We start from the raw sequence: 16,291 nt of genomic DNA, 5'->3' as shown, positions 1-16,291 counted from the left end.
GCAGCCTTCCTTAGCCGCTGCTCCCTACAACACCTGGCATGCAAAGGTAGACTGTCTCTTAAAGCTGGAGGCTCCATTTAGCTAACTAACCTAGATGACTTTTAAAGAGGATTGGGCAAATTCATGGAGAGGGCTACAGCTACTAGCCACAATGACTCTGCTCTGTCTCCACAGTCAGAGGCAGCAATGCTTCGAAATACTGGATGCTTGGCAGACCCCTTTTAGAAGAACACAGATGCCGAGAAGGGGCAGAAAGATGGAGATGCTTTTGAACATGAAAGACCAGAACCTTATGGGAGATGCTCAGCATGAAACTGCGGAAAAGCCCCTTTCTTTAAGATCCAGAGAAAGTGGGGAGGACTCAAGAAAAAAGCCCCCAACACCTTTTTTGACCAAGTTAGTTGGCCTCAGGACTTGACCCAAAACAAGCTGGCAATAAAACAGCTGGGACGATGACCCCAAGAGGCAGAGCCTGGCTCTCTCCCTTGGCTCAGATAGAAGCAGAATCAAACCATGCCTTAGGTGGGAAAGCAAAATGGACACAGAATCCACATTCAGGGAGTCCATGAGCATTCCTGCCAGGCCAGCTCAGTTCAACAGCGAAATGTCCCAATTCGTCATGGCCAAAGTCACCATCATTGCCTCTCAGGTGCTCAAGAATTTGACTTCCTTGAGCTAAGAATCTTCAGGCAGGCCTTGTGCTTTCCAAAAGGATAGCAGGAGCAGACCCCACAAGGAAGACAAGCGTCACTGCGAAATCGTTGCAGTGAGAAGGAACCAACGAACATGTGAAGGATAAGGCCTTTTGTATTGCTTATGAATTACGGTCCCAACTATTCCAAATAGGAAAAAGGACAGGACTCTTTCTCAACAGGACCTCTGCATGACCTAGGAGGCCCCCCCCTGCAAGGAGAGAGGGACTCTTCCTCCTCCTCTTGATCCAAAAATGCAATCACTTGGAACTTTTTTGCAGCACCCTCAGGGTTGATCCTGGTTCCCAAAGCAATAATTGATGCAGAAACAGCATTGCACAAAAATACAGGCATGTGAGTATTGTAAGAAGTTTATTTGATAAATTTGGAAAGTTTTCCCCCCACATTCAGAAAAAAAGCAGAGTATGAAAATTTACCTGTGGAATGTACAAAACCTTTCATTACCTTTATACAAAGAGGTGGTGTTTGGTAGCTTGACAAACTCCTGCAACAGCGTACTAAATATCTGATTTGTTTCATCTTGAATAAGTTCTTAAAGTAAACCTCGCGGAGTCCCAGTGCCTAGGGAAGGGAGCCTGGCACTCCCTGGGGCGGGGAGAAGTCAGAGAGGCAAGCCTGCTCCCACAGAGGCAAGCCTTCCTCCATCGGCTGCAGCACATGGCCCACCAAGGAGAAGGTGCCAACCCTGAAGGAAGGAACGGTTCCAAGATCTCACAGGACACCACATGCATTTTGCAACCAGAGCACACAGGTTGCCTCAAGGCTTGAGTCAATGACACCAGGTGTGGGGGCATAAAGGCCATAGAAGCAGAGCCTGTGCAACCTCTCTCCCCTCCCCCCTGAATAGGATCCCAGTGGATCAGCTTCTGCACCCCCTAGATGCCCACTCTTCTGATGGAACATCCCAGAAGGACCCAAGTGTGACAGTGGGCAAAAAGAGAGCGTTTTGTTCACAAAGCCTGGCTGGGTGGAAACTCTTCCTGCAACAACTGACATTTGACTGACGCCTCAGCTAAGCAGAAGGTGCCAGATATCATTCACTTTGCTTAGCCGTCCTTACACTCCCTGCTCCCATGCCCAGGCACCCTTCCTGAACAAGGCGAACACAGCTGGAATTGACAAGACACCACCCCTGGGATGTTGCCCATGTTAAGCTCCCGCTCCACACAAAGAGAGAGCCCTTCCTGACAAGTCCACGACCACGGCAGCTGCTGCAAGGAGGAGGCCACCCAGCCCGGCTCTGCTGGACCAGGAGAAGGAGCAGGAGGCAAGAGTGCCGCCTACTCAGTTGCCTCCAGGAACTCCGAGGTGAAGACAGCTTCCGCGTAATCCTCACAAAGGACCTGCAGCTCCGTGGCTACGTCCGCCAAGGCTTCCTCCGTCAGCTCCTCGGCCAGGCTGGAGGGGGAGAAGCAGGAGGAAGAGACAGTCAACAGGCAGTCGTCCAACTGGGAAGCAGAAGCCCCATTTATCATCACAGAGGGACAGATTCATTCCAGGTTTATGCAAATGTAAAAACAAAGGGGGTTAGGCTAGATGACCCTTGGTGTCCCTTCCAACTCTACAATTCTAATTCTATTGGGTAGCGGCTGTAGGGAAGGTTCCCTCCCAGAATTCTTTGCTTTTTCTTTTGCCATCTGCCCTGATACAGAGCTTCTGGGAAACTAGAAAGCATCCCTGCTATTTTGTGACCTAATAAAGGCTTAATAAAGGCATTGCTGTGATACAGATATTGGATCCTTCTTTGGCAGTGCATGGTGCGCCCCCTGGTGTCATCATGAGGAATCCCAATGGATGCAACACAAGAGAAAAGCAGCCTTGCCAAGCAGACTCAACTCCCCCTCCAGTACCTCTCTGCGATTCGCCAGGGGTTGAAGCTGCCCACCGCCTCATGGGAGATGCACCTCAGGTGCTGGTTGTATCGCACACTGTAATCGTGAATGCTCTGCAGCATGTTCTTAGGGACAGAGAGGAAGACGCCAGCCTCCTTCCGGCGGGGCTGCGACGACAAAGGCGGCACAGTCCCATTCCTGGGCTCCAGGAGCTCCTCCATCCCAGCGCTCTCTTCCTCCTCCTCCTCCGCAGCACTGGAAGCACAACCACACAAAGTGAGTGGCCATTCCTTGGCACAGCAGGAGCCCCAAAACCAGACCTGGAAAGGTCAAGAGCCAAATACCTAACCAATGTCACCGCTGGAGAAGTGCGGCGGTTGGCCACTGTGAGAACAGGATGCTGGACTATTAGATGGGTCATTGGCCTGATCCAGCAGCCAGGCTCTTCTTATGGGGAAGCATCAGACTCTTCCCATATGGTTCTTTCCTCTGCCTCTCTGGCCAGCCTCCCCTTTGGGCCAACTGCAGCAGCCCCTCCTGACACCAATTGTGTCTTAGCCCCTTAGGTGCCCCAGCCTGCCTGTGGTCCCTTCAGCACTGCTGCATCCAGGACCCTCCAGGGGAGAGAAGGCAGAAGAATCTACAGAAGGAGGGCTCCTCCTGCTGCCACCCCTTCTCACACCATGGGGAAAGCTCATCTTCCTCTTGTGAGTGTCCTTAGCGGCTGCTGTGGAAACCAGGAATGCCAGCGTGGTCTTGCTCTGGCAGGTGCCTTCCCTAGTGACCCCCTTTCTGTCCCTCCTTCTGCCCCAGAACCCAGCAACAGAGGGGTACCTTGAGCTGCCTTCTGATCTTCCTTCCCAGCTATCACATGACCTCTAGGCTATTAGAATATTCATAAACATTCCGTGACTCCCCGGCAACACACCCAACCAGGTAGTTTTCAGCCCAACCAGCAGCCCTGATGCATTTACTGGATCCTCTACTCACTTGGTGTCCAGTGGTGTTTCCAGTACAATGTCCACTTGGGACTCTGGGTGACTCTCCCGCCTAGTGATCTGGATGGGATGGGGAGTCCTAGGCTCTTGGCCTGCCTCTGCATTTTCTCTCTCTGGGAAGTGGAGAAAAACTGTATGCTACAACCTGGGGAGCTTTGCACGCCTTTCCTCATCTGCCTTTCCTGTTCCCGCATTCACAGAGAGGCAAGTTTTTCTTCCTCTCTCATAACACTAGAACTCCTGAACATCCAATGAAGCTGAACATTGGAAGATTCAGGAAAGAGAAAAAGGACTTATTCATGCAGCACAGTTACTGTCAAATTCCTTCCCACAGGAGGCAGTGATGGCTTCCAACTTGGATGGCTTTGAAAGAAGATCAGACAAATTCATGGAGGATAAGGCTACTGATGGCAACTACCCATGATGGCTATGTTCTGCTTCCACAATTGGAGGCAGTAATGCTTCTGAAAAGCAGTTGCTGGAAATTGCACAAAGGGGAAATTGCTCTTGTGCTCAAATCCTGAATGAGGGTTTCCCATAATGTCTGGGTATTTGGTTGGCCACTGTGAGAACAGGATACTGGACTAGATGAGTCATTGGCCTGATCCGGCAGGCTCATCTTATGTTCTTTCCAGGAATCATCACCTCTTGGGCCACCTGCCCCAACCCAAGAACCACCCCAAGAAGCCAGTTTTCCTCTTGCAAGTCAGAGGTGGCACAACAGCCGCAACAGAACCTCCAATACACGTGGAAGGAAATTGAGAAGCACACACAAAAGGCAGGGCTATTCCTTGATCTCTTGCCATCCCCTTGCCTTTTTTTCCCCAGGGAGGTGGGGTCTTCATTCACCCTCTGCTCCTTTATTTCCTACAAACACAAAAACACAAATCCTGACACTCACCCCATCTCTCTTGCCGAGCCCAGAACTCAGCATCAGAGTAAACAATCTGGTGGTACCGCCTGCGGACGGCCTCTTGGGAGCGCTGCAGGACAGAAAAGTTAATTTATTAATTAGCTTCATTTATATCTCACCGTATTTTCCTAGGAGCCCAAGGTGGTGTCCATGGTTCTCCTCATTTAATCATCACAACAACTCAGTGAGATATATTAGACCAGGAGATTGTGACTGGGCCCTGGTCTCAGGAGGTAGGGAGTTTGAAAGCACACTGCCTCACTGCTTTTGTTCGATGGAGATCTATCATTGTATGTGGGAACTATGCATACCATCAGATCCTGTTTGATAAGACTGTGTTTTGAAGAGTTTTGTAGAACCTTTCCATGAAAATTAATAAAAAAGTATTTAACCAAAAACAGGGAAGGGATTGTCTGCTATGGGGCAGGGGCCTTGGTATTAAGACATCAAGCATGGCCCCAGCCATCACCTCCCTCCCCACCTCCCCCTGCCACACACAGAGCAAGGCTGCCCCACTCCAGGATGCTACTGCCTTCCATGCCAGCCAGTTCTCAAGGGTTTTTATTCAATAAAAGCCATGGGAAGCTCCGCACCCCACAGCCTCTTCCTTCCCAAAGGAAAAGGCTCGAGGTCCAACATACCTCAATCTCCTCCATCCTTTGCAGCATCACCTCCAGGTCAGAGGGGCTGGAGAGGGTCTCAATCTCCTCACGCTGCAGCTCGGCAAAGTCCTCCAGACCTGGACGCGGGAGACCAAAAGGAGCCTGGCAACACACAAAGCAGGCGTTTGGAGCAGACTCCTCCCTACCCCTGGTTTAAAGGAAGACCCAGATCAGCCCCCACCCTGCCCCACCTCAGGCAAAGTCCATTCACGCACAGGCACCTGCCTGTCAAGCCAGCTAGATTCTCTCATCTCTCTTCTGCCTCCATAGATGTCCAGAAGAGGCTCAGAGGAGCAGGGATACGGGGCTCAAGGCCACTGTGGACAGGCAGCAAAAGGGGTCTCTTCCACCCGGGTTGCACCCGGGCCTTGACAATGAAGGAGGACACGAGGAGCTCTCATTGTCAGGGATTCTTCATCCCTGATCCCTGCATTGCAGGAGGTTGAACTAGATGGCCCTTGGGGTCCCTTCCAATGCTGCAACTCCATGATTCCACCTCCTCTAAAGTGGGCCAAGTAGCAAAACTTTCTCTGCCATGCCACATCAGCCAGGCAAGAGAGATCCCTTCATTTTCTGGATCTTGTCCTACCTTCCCAATATCCTGGCAGGCCAGCTCCTTCTGGCAGATGTTCCTTTCCAAGGAGCGGTTCACCTTCTAAGGAAACAAGAGGACACCACAGGACTTCCTGCACAGTCCCAGACCCTTCCTGGCAGATGTGTTGTGAGGCTAAAATGCTCCTCTGAGTGGGCAAGCAAGTGATTTGGCCAATCCCCCTACCCCCTTATAAGCATCAGGCATGACACCTATTCCAGAGCCAGGCTGCCTATTCAAGGCAATGATCCAGGCCTTCAAAACCCTAAATAATTTGAGGCTACCTGAAGGGCCACCCCACACCCACCAAACCCTCCCTGAGCTTGAAGAGCAGCCCCTGAGGCCGAGGGCTCTGGTCCACCATTGAAAGAGTCTCTTGGGAGCCAGGGAAAAGTCCATCTCTGTGGTAGGGGCCCCCTCAGGAAATTTGTGCCCCCGCTATCCTTTATGAAAACCCAAAAGCAAGTATTTTTCCAGGCTGCACTCAGGTGATTTTGGGGTTTTTTATTTTTGAAAACCATGCCAAATATTGCAGCATCCTAAGTTTTTTACTTTTATTTCAACACTCGGAATCTTAATAATGCTGCATTTGCTTGGCTTGCTGTAATTCGCCTTGGGAGGAGACAGACCCCAGAAGGTGGGCTGGACATCTGTTAAATGAGAGATGCGGTAGACGTCCTCAACAGGAAGTGATGTCGAAGACTGGGGAGTGGGGATGGGGGTGAAGGTTCCTGGCTGCTGCCTTACCTGCGCATTTGCCAAGAGGGGCTCCAGCCGCTCCCGGACAGCTCGCTCCACCGTCTCTGCTATCTGGGCTGCAGAGGCACCATCATCCCTGGTAGCATTGCGGGAAGTCCAAAAAATAGAACTCTATTAGAATTTGGCATTTCATGTTTAACACTTCACTCCCAGCTGGGGGTTTTGGTCAAGGCTGGGGTCTATTTCTCCACCTCCCTATTGTTTTCTCACTGAAGGGAGCCTTCAAAATTGATCCCAAAGCAAGAACATTCCCAAGAAACGTTCCCTCGCAGTTGACTGCAAATTTAGCATGAGAAGTTTAGAGAAAGGGAAATCCACCAGAAGAGCCCTAAGTGAAAGAAGATTCCAGGTCAACCTGAGCATTTCCTTTTCTGGGGATGCTCGACTCTTTTCTCCCACCTCTGCCGCCTCTCTCCCTGGCCTTGGCTCTCTGCCTCTGGGACTTTTCTCCAAGTGCCTGCAAGGAAATTTGGGTTGGGGCAGGGGGGGAGGGAGTGAGAGAAGCAATTGCCATTATTGCAGTGGTGGTTCCAACCTTGAAAAGTTGGGCATTAGCTGTAGCTAAAGTTTTGCATCACACACTGGACAATGAGTGGAATCTAAAAGTGCTACCTTCCCTAAACCTGGTACCTTCCTGATGTTCTGAACTACAACTCCCACCTACCCTAGATAGCATGACTGAAGGTCCCGGGTTCAATCCCCAGTAGAATCTCAAGGTAGGACTAAGAAAGGCCCTGAAACCCTGGAGAGCTTCTACCAGCTGTTTACATAACACCAAGTTGGATGATGGATGAAGGGCCTGACTAAGCATCTTCCTAGGGAAGAGGCCACTGTAGCCTCCTAGCAGAACCTACACGTTGCATGCAGAAGGTATTAGGTTCAATCCCCACCAGCATCTCCAAGATGCGACTTTTGTAGAGAGACCCCTGCCAGGAAATGTGGACGGCCCCTGCTGCCAGGTAATGCAGATGAGGCTGAGCTAATGGACGCAGATGATCTGAATGTGGGACAAGGTCTCTTCACACATTCCAGCAGGTACAGAAGGGGCTGCTGTGTGCTGCTCCCTGCTCAAGTAACCTGGCTGACTCCATCCCACACCGCCGCCTCATCAGAGATGCTAACCTACCGCTGAGGTGAGGCCAGGGGGGAGGAGAGGCTGGGAGGCACCCAAGGGACCCGGATATCGCGGGTGGGCGGCTTCGTCTCCTTGAGCCGGAAAGCGATGGTGGGCTCCTGGAAGCGGGCCTGCTTAGCCTGATGAAGCTGCACGCTTTTTGCCCTGGAAGGGGGCCTGTTTCCCTTGAGAGAGATAAATAACAGTAAGAAAAAAACATGCATTTCCAGACAGCTCAAGCAGCTCTTCTTCAAAACAAGGCACGCCTTTCACCTCAACCACTGTAATTCTGGAGAAGTGAAGGCCAAGACGTGACAGCATGGCAGAGGTAGTGTCTGGCAGCACCCAAAATTAAGCCAAGAGACAGGGCGGATGATTATACGTCTACCTACCTGCGGTCTGGTGGGGAGAAGCACGCCTCTCTTCCGGGGGGGTCTCCCCACCTCAGGGCCAGGCCTAGTCTTCACATGCCCCAGTGCCTCCCACTTGGCCTGCCCCACTGCCTCTCGCTCTGGAATGGGCAGGCCCTCAAGGGCTGCCATGTTGCAGGGACTGCTTCGACTGTGAGGCACCAGGAGCCCATCAGGTCCTTCATGTTCATCTAAAGGCAATGATGACAAGGCTGCTTGAGCATAGGAACTGGAAGCTCTCAGGGGCAGCCCCTAAAGGCTGAATGCCATGGACAGGCAGCAAAATCTATGGGGTGCATTTTGCTCTCTCCTGGGCCACCCCACCTCCTCTTAGTTCCTTAATTCCATCCCCAGTGCACCCTAACCTATAAAAAGCATGATTCAGATTAATGATCTGCATGACTCACTAAGAAAGGTAATAACACATTAAAATTCAAAACAATAATTAATTGCACGTGTATTCAAAATGAATTAATTAAACAAAATCATTTTAAATGCAGCAAAATTGCTGAACTTGATCCAGTGAGGAGACTGAGAAATGATATGACAGCCATCTTCACATATCTGAAGGGCTTGCTTTCTGCTGCTCCAGAGAGGAGGACCCAAACCGATGGCATTCAAATGGCAAGAAAGGCAATTCTGACTCAACATTAGGAATAACCTTCTGTTGGTAGGAGTTGTTCAACAGTGGAATGGGCTCCCTTGGATTCTCCTTCCCTGGAGGTTTTTAAGCAAAGGTTGGATGGCCATCTGTCATGGATGCTTGAGATTCCTGCATAGCAGGCGGTTGAACTAGATGACCCCCAGGATCCCTTCCAACTCTACAATTCTACGGTTCTATATCAGCTTTTCAAAGTCTGGTAGTCACTGTCACTTCTAGCACCCCCCTGCTAACCCCTTGCCTCTTAGTGCCCTCCTAGGGAATCCCACCTCCAAGGGGTGCTACTGTCAACTTTGGAAACCACTGCTCTCTTCATAGAAAAATGCATTTCTTTTTGCAAACCTCCCTCCGCAGTCAGCTTCCCCTTTCTAGACCCCACAGCTGGAGCATGGTCCACAAACCATCAGTCACAACACCACAATGTTGGGCTTGCTTGGGAATCCCTCACTGCACCTCTGCCCACAATAATTATGGGGGCCAATGCTCAGATGGGCAAAACAAGGCCTCCACAGGGGAGATCACTGCTCAAACATGTGCAAACAGGCAAAGCAACCAAGTCTCTTCAAACTCAACAACCAGAAGACCCACCAGGGAGGAGCCTCCTGGCCACTGGTGGCTTTCTCGGCTCTGAGGCAGCAGCTTTCTTCTCTCTCTTCAGCCATCGGTTCGTGTCCATTACAGAGGTGGCTTGAGATGTAGAGATACTCCCTTTCGCTCCCCCTTTCTTGGGAGACTCCTTCTTGGACAGCAGAGAATCCAAATCCTGCCATGACAATTTGCACCTCAGATTAAATATGCAAAATGGGCTCATTGCAAAGCTCAGGCACACCCTCTCGTGATTCTCCTCCAAACAGAAAGCCCCTAAACAAGCCAAAGGGCTTGCCAAGCAATCTTACACTCAAGCTTGCTCTGATATTCAGCCTTAAGAGAACTTTAGTTAAGTCCTTGCAAGTTATTCACTTGATGAAAATGCCTCAAACAGCTGCCTAAATATCAGATACTCATCTAGGAACAGAGGAAGTTGCCTTACATGGAGTCAGATTAACAGCCCATCTAGCTCAGTACTGTCAACACTGACTGGCAGCAAAGGCCCTCCAGGGTTTCAGATATAAATGCACTCCCAGCCCCACCTAGATATGCCATTGGGGATTGAACCTGGGACCTTCTGCAGGTGAAACAGCTACTCTACCACTGAGCGGCAACCCTTCTGTCTAATTTCAGCTGGTAACTGATTTCAAAGAGCTGGGACTACAATACTAAAAGCCCAGTTCCTAGTCCATTCTAAGTGCAACTCTGGAGCATGCAAAGTGACGCACCTCTCAGCAGTGCCCCATCTGAGGAGTGGAGTTACTGGGCAGGGTCACCCAGTCCCTACTTGTTAAATGACATTTTTACAACAGCCGTTTAAAAAACAAAGGCTGTAGCCAACATCCCTTCAAAGCAGGCTGCCGGGAGGTGATCTCAGTTCTTTGCATAGCCACCAAAGAGCAGGTTAAAATAGGCACGGTGGCCGCTCTGTCCTTGTATCCCAAACCTGGAGGCCATGAAGTGATGCCCTCCTTCCACTGGCCCCAGACTGATTTGTGGGGGGCTGGATTTTCCCATGGGAGGCAGAGCTCTTCATCTCCCCCCTCCTCAGCCGCAAATGCTACACCCCCCAACCAAAGAAGCAATGACACCTGACCTCGATCTGCAGCAGCAGGTCAACGACTCTGTCGGGAAGGGAGGAGGAGTCTGTCTCGAGGCGGGCGGAGCAGAGGGAGAGCTGCCGGATGAGGTGGCCCAGCTCTTTGCAGTGGGCTGGGACTGGCTGCTCCTCCGGCTGGTCAGCAAAACGGGAGGCAAAGACCTGCAGGGCCCGGACAGCTCCCCGGTGGGCTGCTGCCAGCCTGGCCATGGCACGTGACTGCATCACAAAGGGAGGGAGGGTGAGAAAGAACTGAAGTTAGCTGGGCAGCCATGAGGAGAGGGCTGCTCTGAGCCAGGGCTCTTCTCCAAAACTTGAAAGGTTGGCTTATTTTCTGCTGCTCCAGAGGGGAGGACCAGCAACCAATGCATTTGAATGACAAGAAAGGAGAGTCAAACTAAACATTAGGAAGAACTTCCTGACGGCAAGAGCTGTTTGACAGTGGAAAGATCTCCCTTGGAAGGTAATACATTCTCCTTCATTGAAGTTTTTTAAAGAGAGATTAGGAAGCCATCTGTCAGTGATTCTTTAGCTGTGAATCCTGCATAGAGTTGGAATAGATGACTCTTGGGATCCCTTCTGGTCAAGGAGAGAAGCCAAGGATGCAAGAGCTTCATGGCAACACCAGAAGCAGAAGGTAGAACCAGAGGGGAAGTCTATCCCTAGCTGAATAGGATCATAGATTTTCTTCTATTAAGCACATCTGTTGTGATGTTTAAAGTAACTTTTACTTGTGGTCAGAACAGCAGCTGCTGAGAACCCCAAATGTGAAGTCCTTGGCCTATAAGTTACACAGAATTATACAAAGGGCTTCCCGCACCTTAGTTTTACACGAGTAGAAATTAAATCACATTCTCAGAGCAAAATCATGTCTGCACTATCAGAACTGGATGCCTGATTTAGCAGGAAAAGGTTGCCCATTTTCTATGAAACAGGCCCAAGGCTGAGATTTCTCCTGCAGAAACATTCTTCACACATTTTTCATATAGCCTGAGCCAGATGATTCTTCGAACAATATCCTTTCACATACGTTTTACAACTCTTCACATGTAGGCTACCTATCAATATCAATATGTTTATCCATTACAAGACCATCCTGGAGACAAGGGCAGATAGGTAGCCTGCAGGTGAAGAGATGTAAAAAAAAAAGTGTGTTGTTATTCTGTCTCTCACAGCTACAATAAACCTACCATTAAAATTATGGACTGGTCATTTCTTCGTCAGAGGGCAAACGGGCAAATTTAGCAGGGGATCAAATACTTTCCCCCCCTCACTGTATAGAACTTTTATTCCCAATGACAATGGAACTCACAGGTGGAAAAAACTGCTATTCTTATATATACTTAATATTTATTAAATTATTAAATATAATTTAATAATTAATAATAAGGGAATATTTAAATGAAATAATAATTCACCATCCCTTTGGAGCTGTGTTGTCTCTTTGTACTTTTGACCTTCCAGGCTGTGATGCTTTATGGTTTACATTTTTATTCTTTTTCTCTCTTTTATTGATAATAAAATTCTTTTAAAAGTGAAATCTGCCACAACACTTTTGAGGAGGCTCCAGCCTGGCCTGCATCATTGATCTTCCCACAGACTGTCCAGGGCAATTTCCATCTCTTACCTTCTTTGTGTGCTTTATTTTACGAGGGCTCAGCTTCTCCAGGTCGTCCTCTATTTCTTTTACCTGTTTCAAGAATGTTGCAAACAAATTAGGTAGATAAATCATGAGGAAACTTGAATTTGAAGTGCTTGGTTTGCTGGTTCAGGTGAGAAGTTTTGACGTCCAGAGAAGCTTCTGCCCAAGGTAGGCAGAGCTGAAATCCAGGCCGCCCCACCCAGCTCCACAGGCCCCGCAGCTACCAGCACACTGTTCCCTGGGGCTCGGTTCTGACCTGTTGCTGGAGCACATACAGCATCCTGGCAGAGCGCACGGCCTGCTCCTGCCTCCGGATCTGGATGCGGCGCTCTTCATCAGGATCCAAAATTTCCTCACTTCTCTCTGAGGGGGGAAGGGAATGTTTAGCAAACACAAATGAAGGGGATAGGTTTGGAAATTTTGGAGAAGAAAGCAGAAAAGGCTGGCACAAAACCCCCAGTCGAGAGGGAAGGGTGATGAGAGACACCTCCCTCCCAGTTGGACACAAGGCTGCCTGGAAACAGCTCCACTTCCAGAAAATGTCCCAATGGCACTTTCCCCTCGCCCAAGGCAAAAAGCTAAAACTCAGTTCAAGGCGGCAACTCTGAGCTGCTTCCCCAGGAGGAAATGTGAAAGCAGCTGTCCAAATTTGTTATTATGTTGTTATTTATTACATTTATTGTTGTTGTTGTTGTTTAGTCGTGTCCGACTCTTCGTGACCCCATGAATGTGCTGGTATTACATTTATATGCCACCTTAAATGAGTTTAAGGTGGTAGTGCATAGTTCTCCTCCTCACAACAACCCTGGCAAGGCAGATTAGGTGGAGAGATAGTGACTGGCCCAAGCCATATAGGGGATTTGAACCCTGGTTCCCAGGTCACAGTCCAACACTTTAATCACTACAAGTGACTCCTAATATACGCAAATTTAACTTTTGTGCACAGGGAGCCAGAACATAATACCTGCATAAATGGGGAGCATTGCTGCCTCCGATCATGGAGGCTTAGCACAGTCATCATGGCTAGCAGGTGTTGAGAGCCCTTTCCTCCATGAAGTTTTCTCACCTCTCCTCACCAGTTCGTCAATCTTCTGGATGTAGTTCTGAAGCTCCTTCTGCAGCCGCCTGATCTCCAGGGTGCTTCTGTCTTCCTCCCTCTTGAAGGCTGGGGGAGGCCCGGGACCCGGATCACGGGTGGGGGGCGAGTCGGAGAAAGGCTCCGACTTGACCCGGGAGGGCGTGTAGAGGTAGACCTTGGCTCCAGAGCTGGTAGTCTCCACCTTGGGGCAGTAGCCCGGCTGACGTCCAAAATTCAAGTGAGACTTTGCCGCTACACTGCCAGACTTCTTTCCCTGAAGGGAGGTGGCCAGAGGGCCCTTCTCCCCCTTGGAGAAGTGCTGCCTCACCTGCTCTTCCAGGTGCCGTCGCTTCATGTCCCTCCTGGCCAGCTGCACAGCTAAGTTGAGCTTTTCTTCAGAGACAATGGAAAATGCCATGGAGCCCTGTGAGCTGAGCCCATCGCCAGCTCCCGGATCCCGTCTAGCCTCTGGGTGCGCCAGCTTCTCTATGATGATTGGGCGAGGGTTGCTGTAGCGGACAGCTAAGTTTTCTGGCAGGGCAGGAGCATCCCGACTGAACTGGAGCTGTGCCAAGCATTAAACAGCAAGTGTCAGCATGGGGGGAAAGGTACAAGCTTTGGGCCCATCAGCCACTTTTTTTTAGTACTGTATATCATTATTTTAACTTTTTGAATGTCTTATTGTTGCTAATTTTTCTTTGTGATAATTCTAGTGTTTTATCTTCATTGCAAACTATTTTGAGGCTGTTGTATGTTTTACAGTATAAACATATCACAAAAGCAACATGCCCAACCAGTTAGGCCAAAGAGACCTGGCAGGTTGGCACCCGAACCACAAAGCAAAGGCATCGTCCAGTACCTGCATCATACTCTGAGGGGCTCTTCCATCACTTTTGTCTGGCTGTAAATGAGATGCTGAAGGAACGCCAACCGCTGCTGGCTTTCTCAGCCCCATCACACCCGACAGAGCCGTGATGTCCAGTCATCTATGATGGTACTGCTGAAATACTGAGAGGAAATGAAAATATAAGAACTGACACCAGAATGCATTATATCTTGTAAACTATAAATATCTAAAGGGTGGAGCTCAAATGATCTTTTTTATATATGACATGGTTTTATTATACAAATATGAAAGCACATGACCACTCAGTGCCATCAACATATACAACTATCTGTCTCATTTAAGACTAAATAGAACCTTTATTCTCAATAATAATGGAACTCACAGGTGGAGAATACAAATAGTAAAGATTTATAAAAATGAAGTAAAATGAGTTTATACTTTATTTCCTCTTTGGAGCTGTGCTATATCTTTATACTTTTGTCCTCCCAGACTGTGACACTTTATGGTTTAAATCAGTTAGATTCTTAGTTCTCTTTCTATTATGCCTGCACTTATTTTGCTAACTCAATTAAATTTAAAAAGGAAAGTGGAGGGGGGGAAACTGCCACCAGCATATGCTCTATTTTCTCAAGACTATATCTTTATACTTTTGTCCTCCCAGACTGTGACACTTTATGGTTTAAATCAGTTAGATTCTTAGTTCTCTTTCTATTATGCCTGCACTTATTTTGCTAACTCAATTAAATTTAAAAAGGAAAGTGGAGGGGGGAAAACTGCCACCAGCATATGCTCTATTTTCTCAAGACTATTCTCTTACTGTTCAGCTCTCAGGCAAAAGAAGATACAAATTCCTAAGTCTGCCCAGATGCACAACCCACTCTCCCAAAATGCTGCCTCGGCACATAAAATGCTCAAAGGAGGAATGGAAATAAGGGCTGACAAGGTACAAAGGAGAAGAGCACAAAGAGGCTGGTTGGATCTCACCAAGCTGAGCTCTAATAGCAACTAGGGGTCCCTGGAAAAGCCCGCAACAAGGAAAGCATGAAGGCACAACCTCTCCTGTTGCTCGCCTTGGCTCCAGGGTCTGGTATCAAGAGGAAGACTGCCTCCTGCACTTTGTATAGCTATTAAGAAGAAGAGGAGAAGTAGGAAGAGAAAGCAACATTGCAGAGGGAATCCATAGATTCCTTCTATACAATTCCATGAGGAAGAAGGTGCAGGTGGCCTGCAGCTCCTCCTGCCCTGCCCCCTGGCATTTGTGCCTTAGTTACCAGATCTGTGGAAGGGCTCCTTTAAGGAGAAGCTGGTATCCATGTTCCACAACCTCACAGTACACGGCAGAGGGTTCAAATGGACACAAGCAACAGGCTGCTTCCTCTCTGCCAGTCAGTTCCTCCCGACAGCCAGTATTTTATACTGGGCCCTCCTGGGCAGAAGGCAGAGCCTGACCACTGTCTCCCCTGCAGTCTCCCTGTCTCCCCAGCTTATCAGAAGCTGCAGGCTACAAAATAAAGGCAAAGGGAGACAGCCCCTCTATATGTAGGCAAAGTGGCCCCTACCACATCCCATGCTGTTTGGACTACATAGGAGTGTTCGGTTGGCTCCTGCCGCCTACAAAGATACAGCCTCTTGTAGTTGCCCGGGGATCTGGGAGCTCCCTGCTTGACCTGGACTTCAGGCTGCACATGGGCTGCTTCCCTTGAGAGCCTCCGAGGTCCCACGGAACTGGGGAGCTGGAAGAGGCCAGCTCAGCCCCTCTGTCGCCGCACAGCCACCCGCCCACAGGGTCGCTGCAAGCTCTTCGTGTCTCTTGACAGGCAGCTGCTGAGGTGGCGGGTGCGCAGGACATAAAAGGCCCAGCCGCTATCACCCTTGTGCTAGAATAGATGGAAAGCGCAGCAGATGCAACACACCCCACTGGGTCAACCAGGCGAAACAGCACAAACTGGTCCGTAGAGGAAAGCGGAGGAAGCCTCCATGCTCAGGGGCAGTCTATCTCCCTCCCTCCCCGACCACCTTCGCCCGTACCAGGGAGCCCGGCGGCGAATGGGTGAGGTGGCGGGCCCGGCCTGCCTTCCTCGGTTTCTCCCTCCTCGGAAGAGGCCGAGGAGGACCCCACCAGCAGTAATGCCGCCGCCACAGCCGGGCGGCCAAAGAGAAACCGCGCTATGGCCGACACCACTTCCCTCTTCTCTCCATGGTTTCCCTGGTAACCGCGCGCCGCGAAGGCCGCCGGGAAACGGCTGGGGAAGTACGGGGGCCGACGAGAGACATACGGGGGCCGACGAGAGACATCTCGGCGTGCAAGGGAAAGGGCCTGCTTGCATGTCCCAGCGCGGCCGCCGTCGTGACCGCGCGCCCCGGTGGGCGGAGCCTTCCTGGG

At 50.0% G+C, this 16,291-nt stretch overlaps 1 protein-coding gene across 4 annotated transcripts; it reads right to left on the bottom strand.

Moving 5' to 3' along the window:
• Nucleotides 1-1,047: 1,047 nt before the first annotated feature.
• KIAA0753 (KIAA0753 ortholog) lies at nucleotides 1,048-16,139 on the bottom strand. 4 transcript variants are annotated; one of them, XM_035138854.3, is made up of 17 exons: nucleotides 15,937-16,125; nucleotides 13,921-14,069; nucleotides 13,050-13,626; nucleotides 12,240-12,346; nucleotides 11,969-12,031; nucleotides 10,339-10,560; nucleotides 9,243-9,417; nucleotides 7,976-8,184; nucleotides 7,596-7,768; nucleotides 6,825-6,926; nucleotides 6,458-6,545; nucleotides 5,708-5,773; nucleotides 5,098-5,220; nucleotides 4,445-4,526; nucleotides 3,536-3,656; nucleotides 2,564-2,800; nucleotides 1,048-2,111 (listed from the first exon to the last, which is right to left on the bottom strand). In XM_035138854.3, the coding sequence occupies exons 2-17, from the start codon at nucleotides 14,014-14,016 to the stop codon at nucleotides 1,994-1,996; spliced, it is 2,559 nt and encodes an 852-aa protein (XP_034994745.3). In that variant the 5' UTR covers nucleotides 14,017-14,069; nucleotides 15,937-16,125; the 3' UTR covers nucleotides 1,048-1,993. The 4 variants fall into 4 exon arrangements, with proteins under 4 accessions (XP_034994745.3, XP_088514235.1, XP_034994746.3 ...); XM_088658109.1 differs by lacking the exon at nucleotides 15,937-16,125 and adding an exon at nucleotides 15,822-15,924; XM_035138855.3 differs by lacking the exon at nucleotides 6,825-6,926 and having other exon boundaries at nucleotides 15,937-16,139.
• Between the last annotated feature and the right edge of the window lie 152 nt (nucleotides 16,140-16,291).

Source organism: Zootoca vivipara, chromosome 14 (assembly GCF_965207765.1).
Source record: "Zootoca vivipara chromosome 14, rZooViv2.hap1.1, whole genome shotgun sequence".
Lineage (NCBI taxonomy): Eukaryota > Metazoa > Chordata > Lepidosauria > Squamata > Lacertidae > Zootoca > Zootoca vivipara.
Note: the sequence above shows the minus strand (reverse complement) of the source record. Positions and strands in the feature narration are given on the sequence as shown.

Coding starts and splice junctions, on each gene's coding strand:
- KIAA0753 (XM_035138854.3), bottom strand. CDS start 14,016: ATGGGGCTGAGAAAGCCAGCAGCGGTTGGCGTTCCTTCAGCATCTCAT. Junction 8,185..9,242: donor GGCCAGGAGGCTCCTCCCTG/GTGGGTCTTCTG, acceptor CATTGCCTTTAG/ATGAACATGAAGGACCTGAT. Junction 3,657..4,444: donor GGCTCGGCAAGAGAGATGGG/GTGAGTGTCAGG, acceptor TCCACTTCCCAG/AGAGAGAAAATGCAGAGGCA.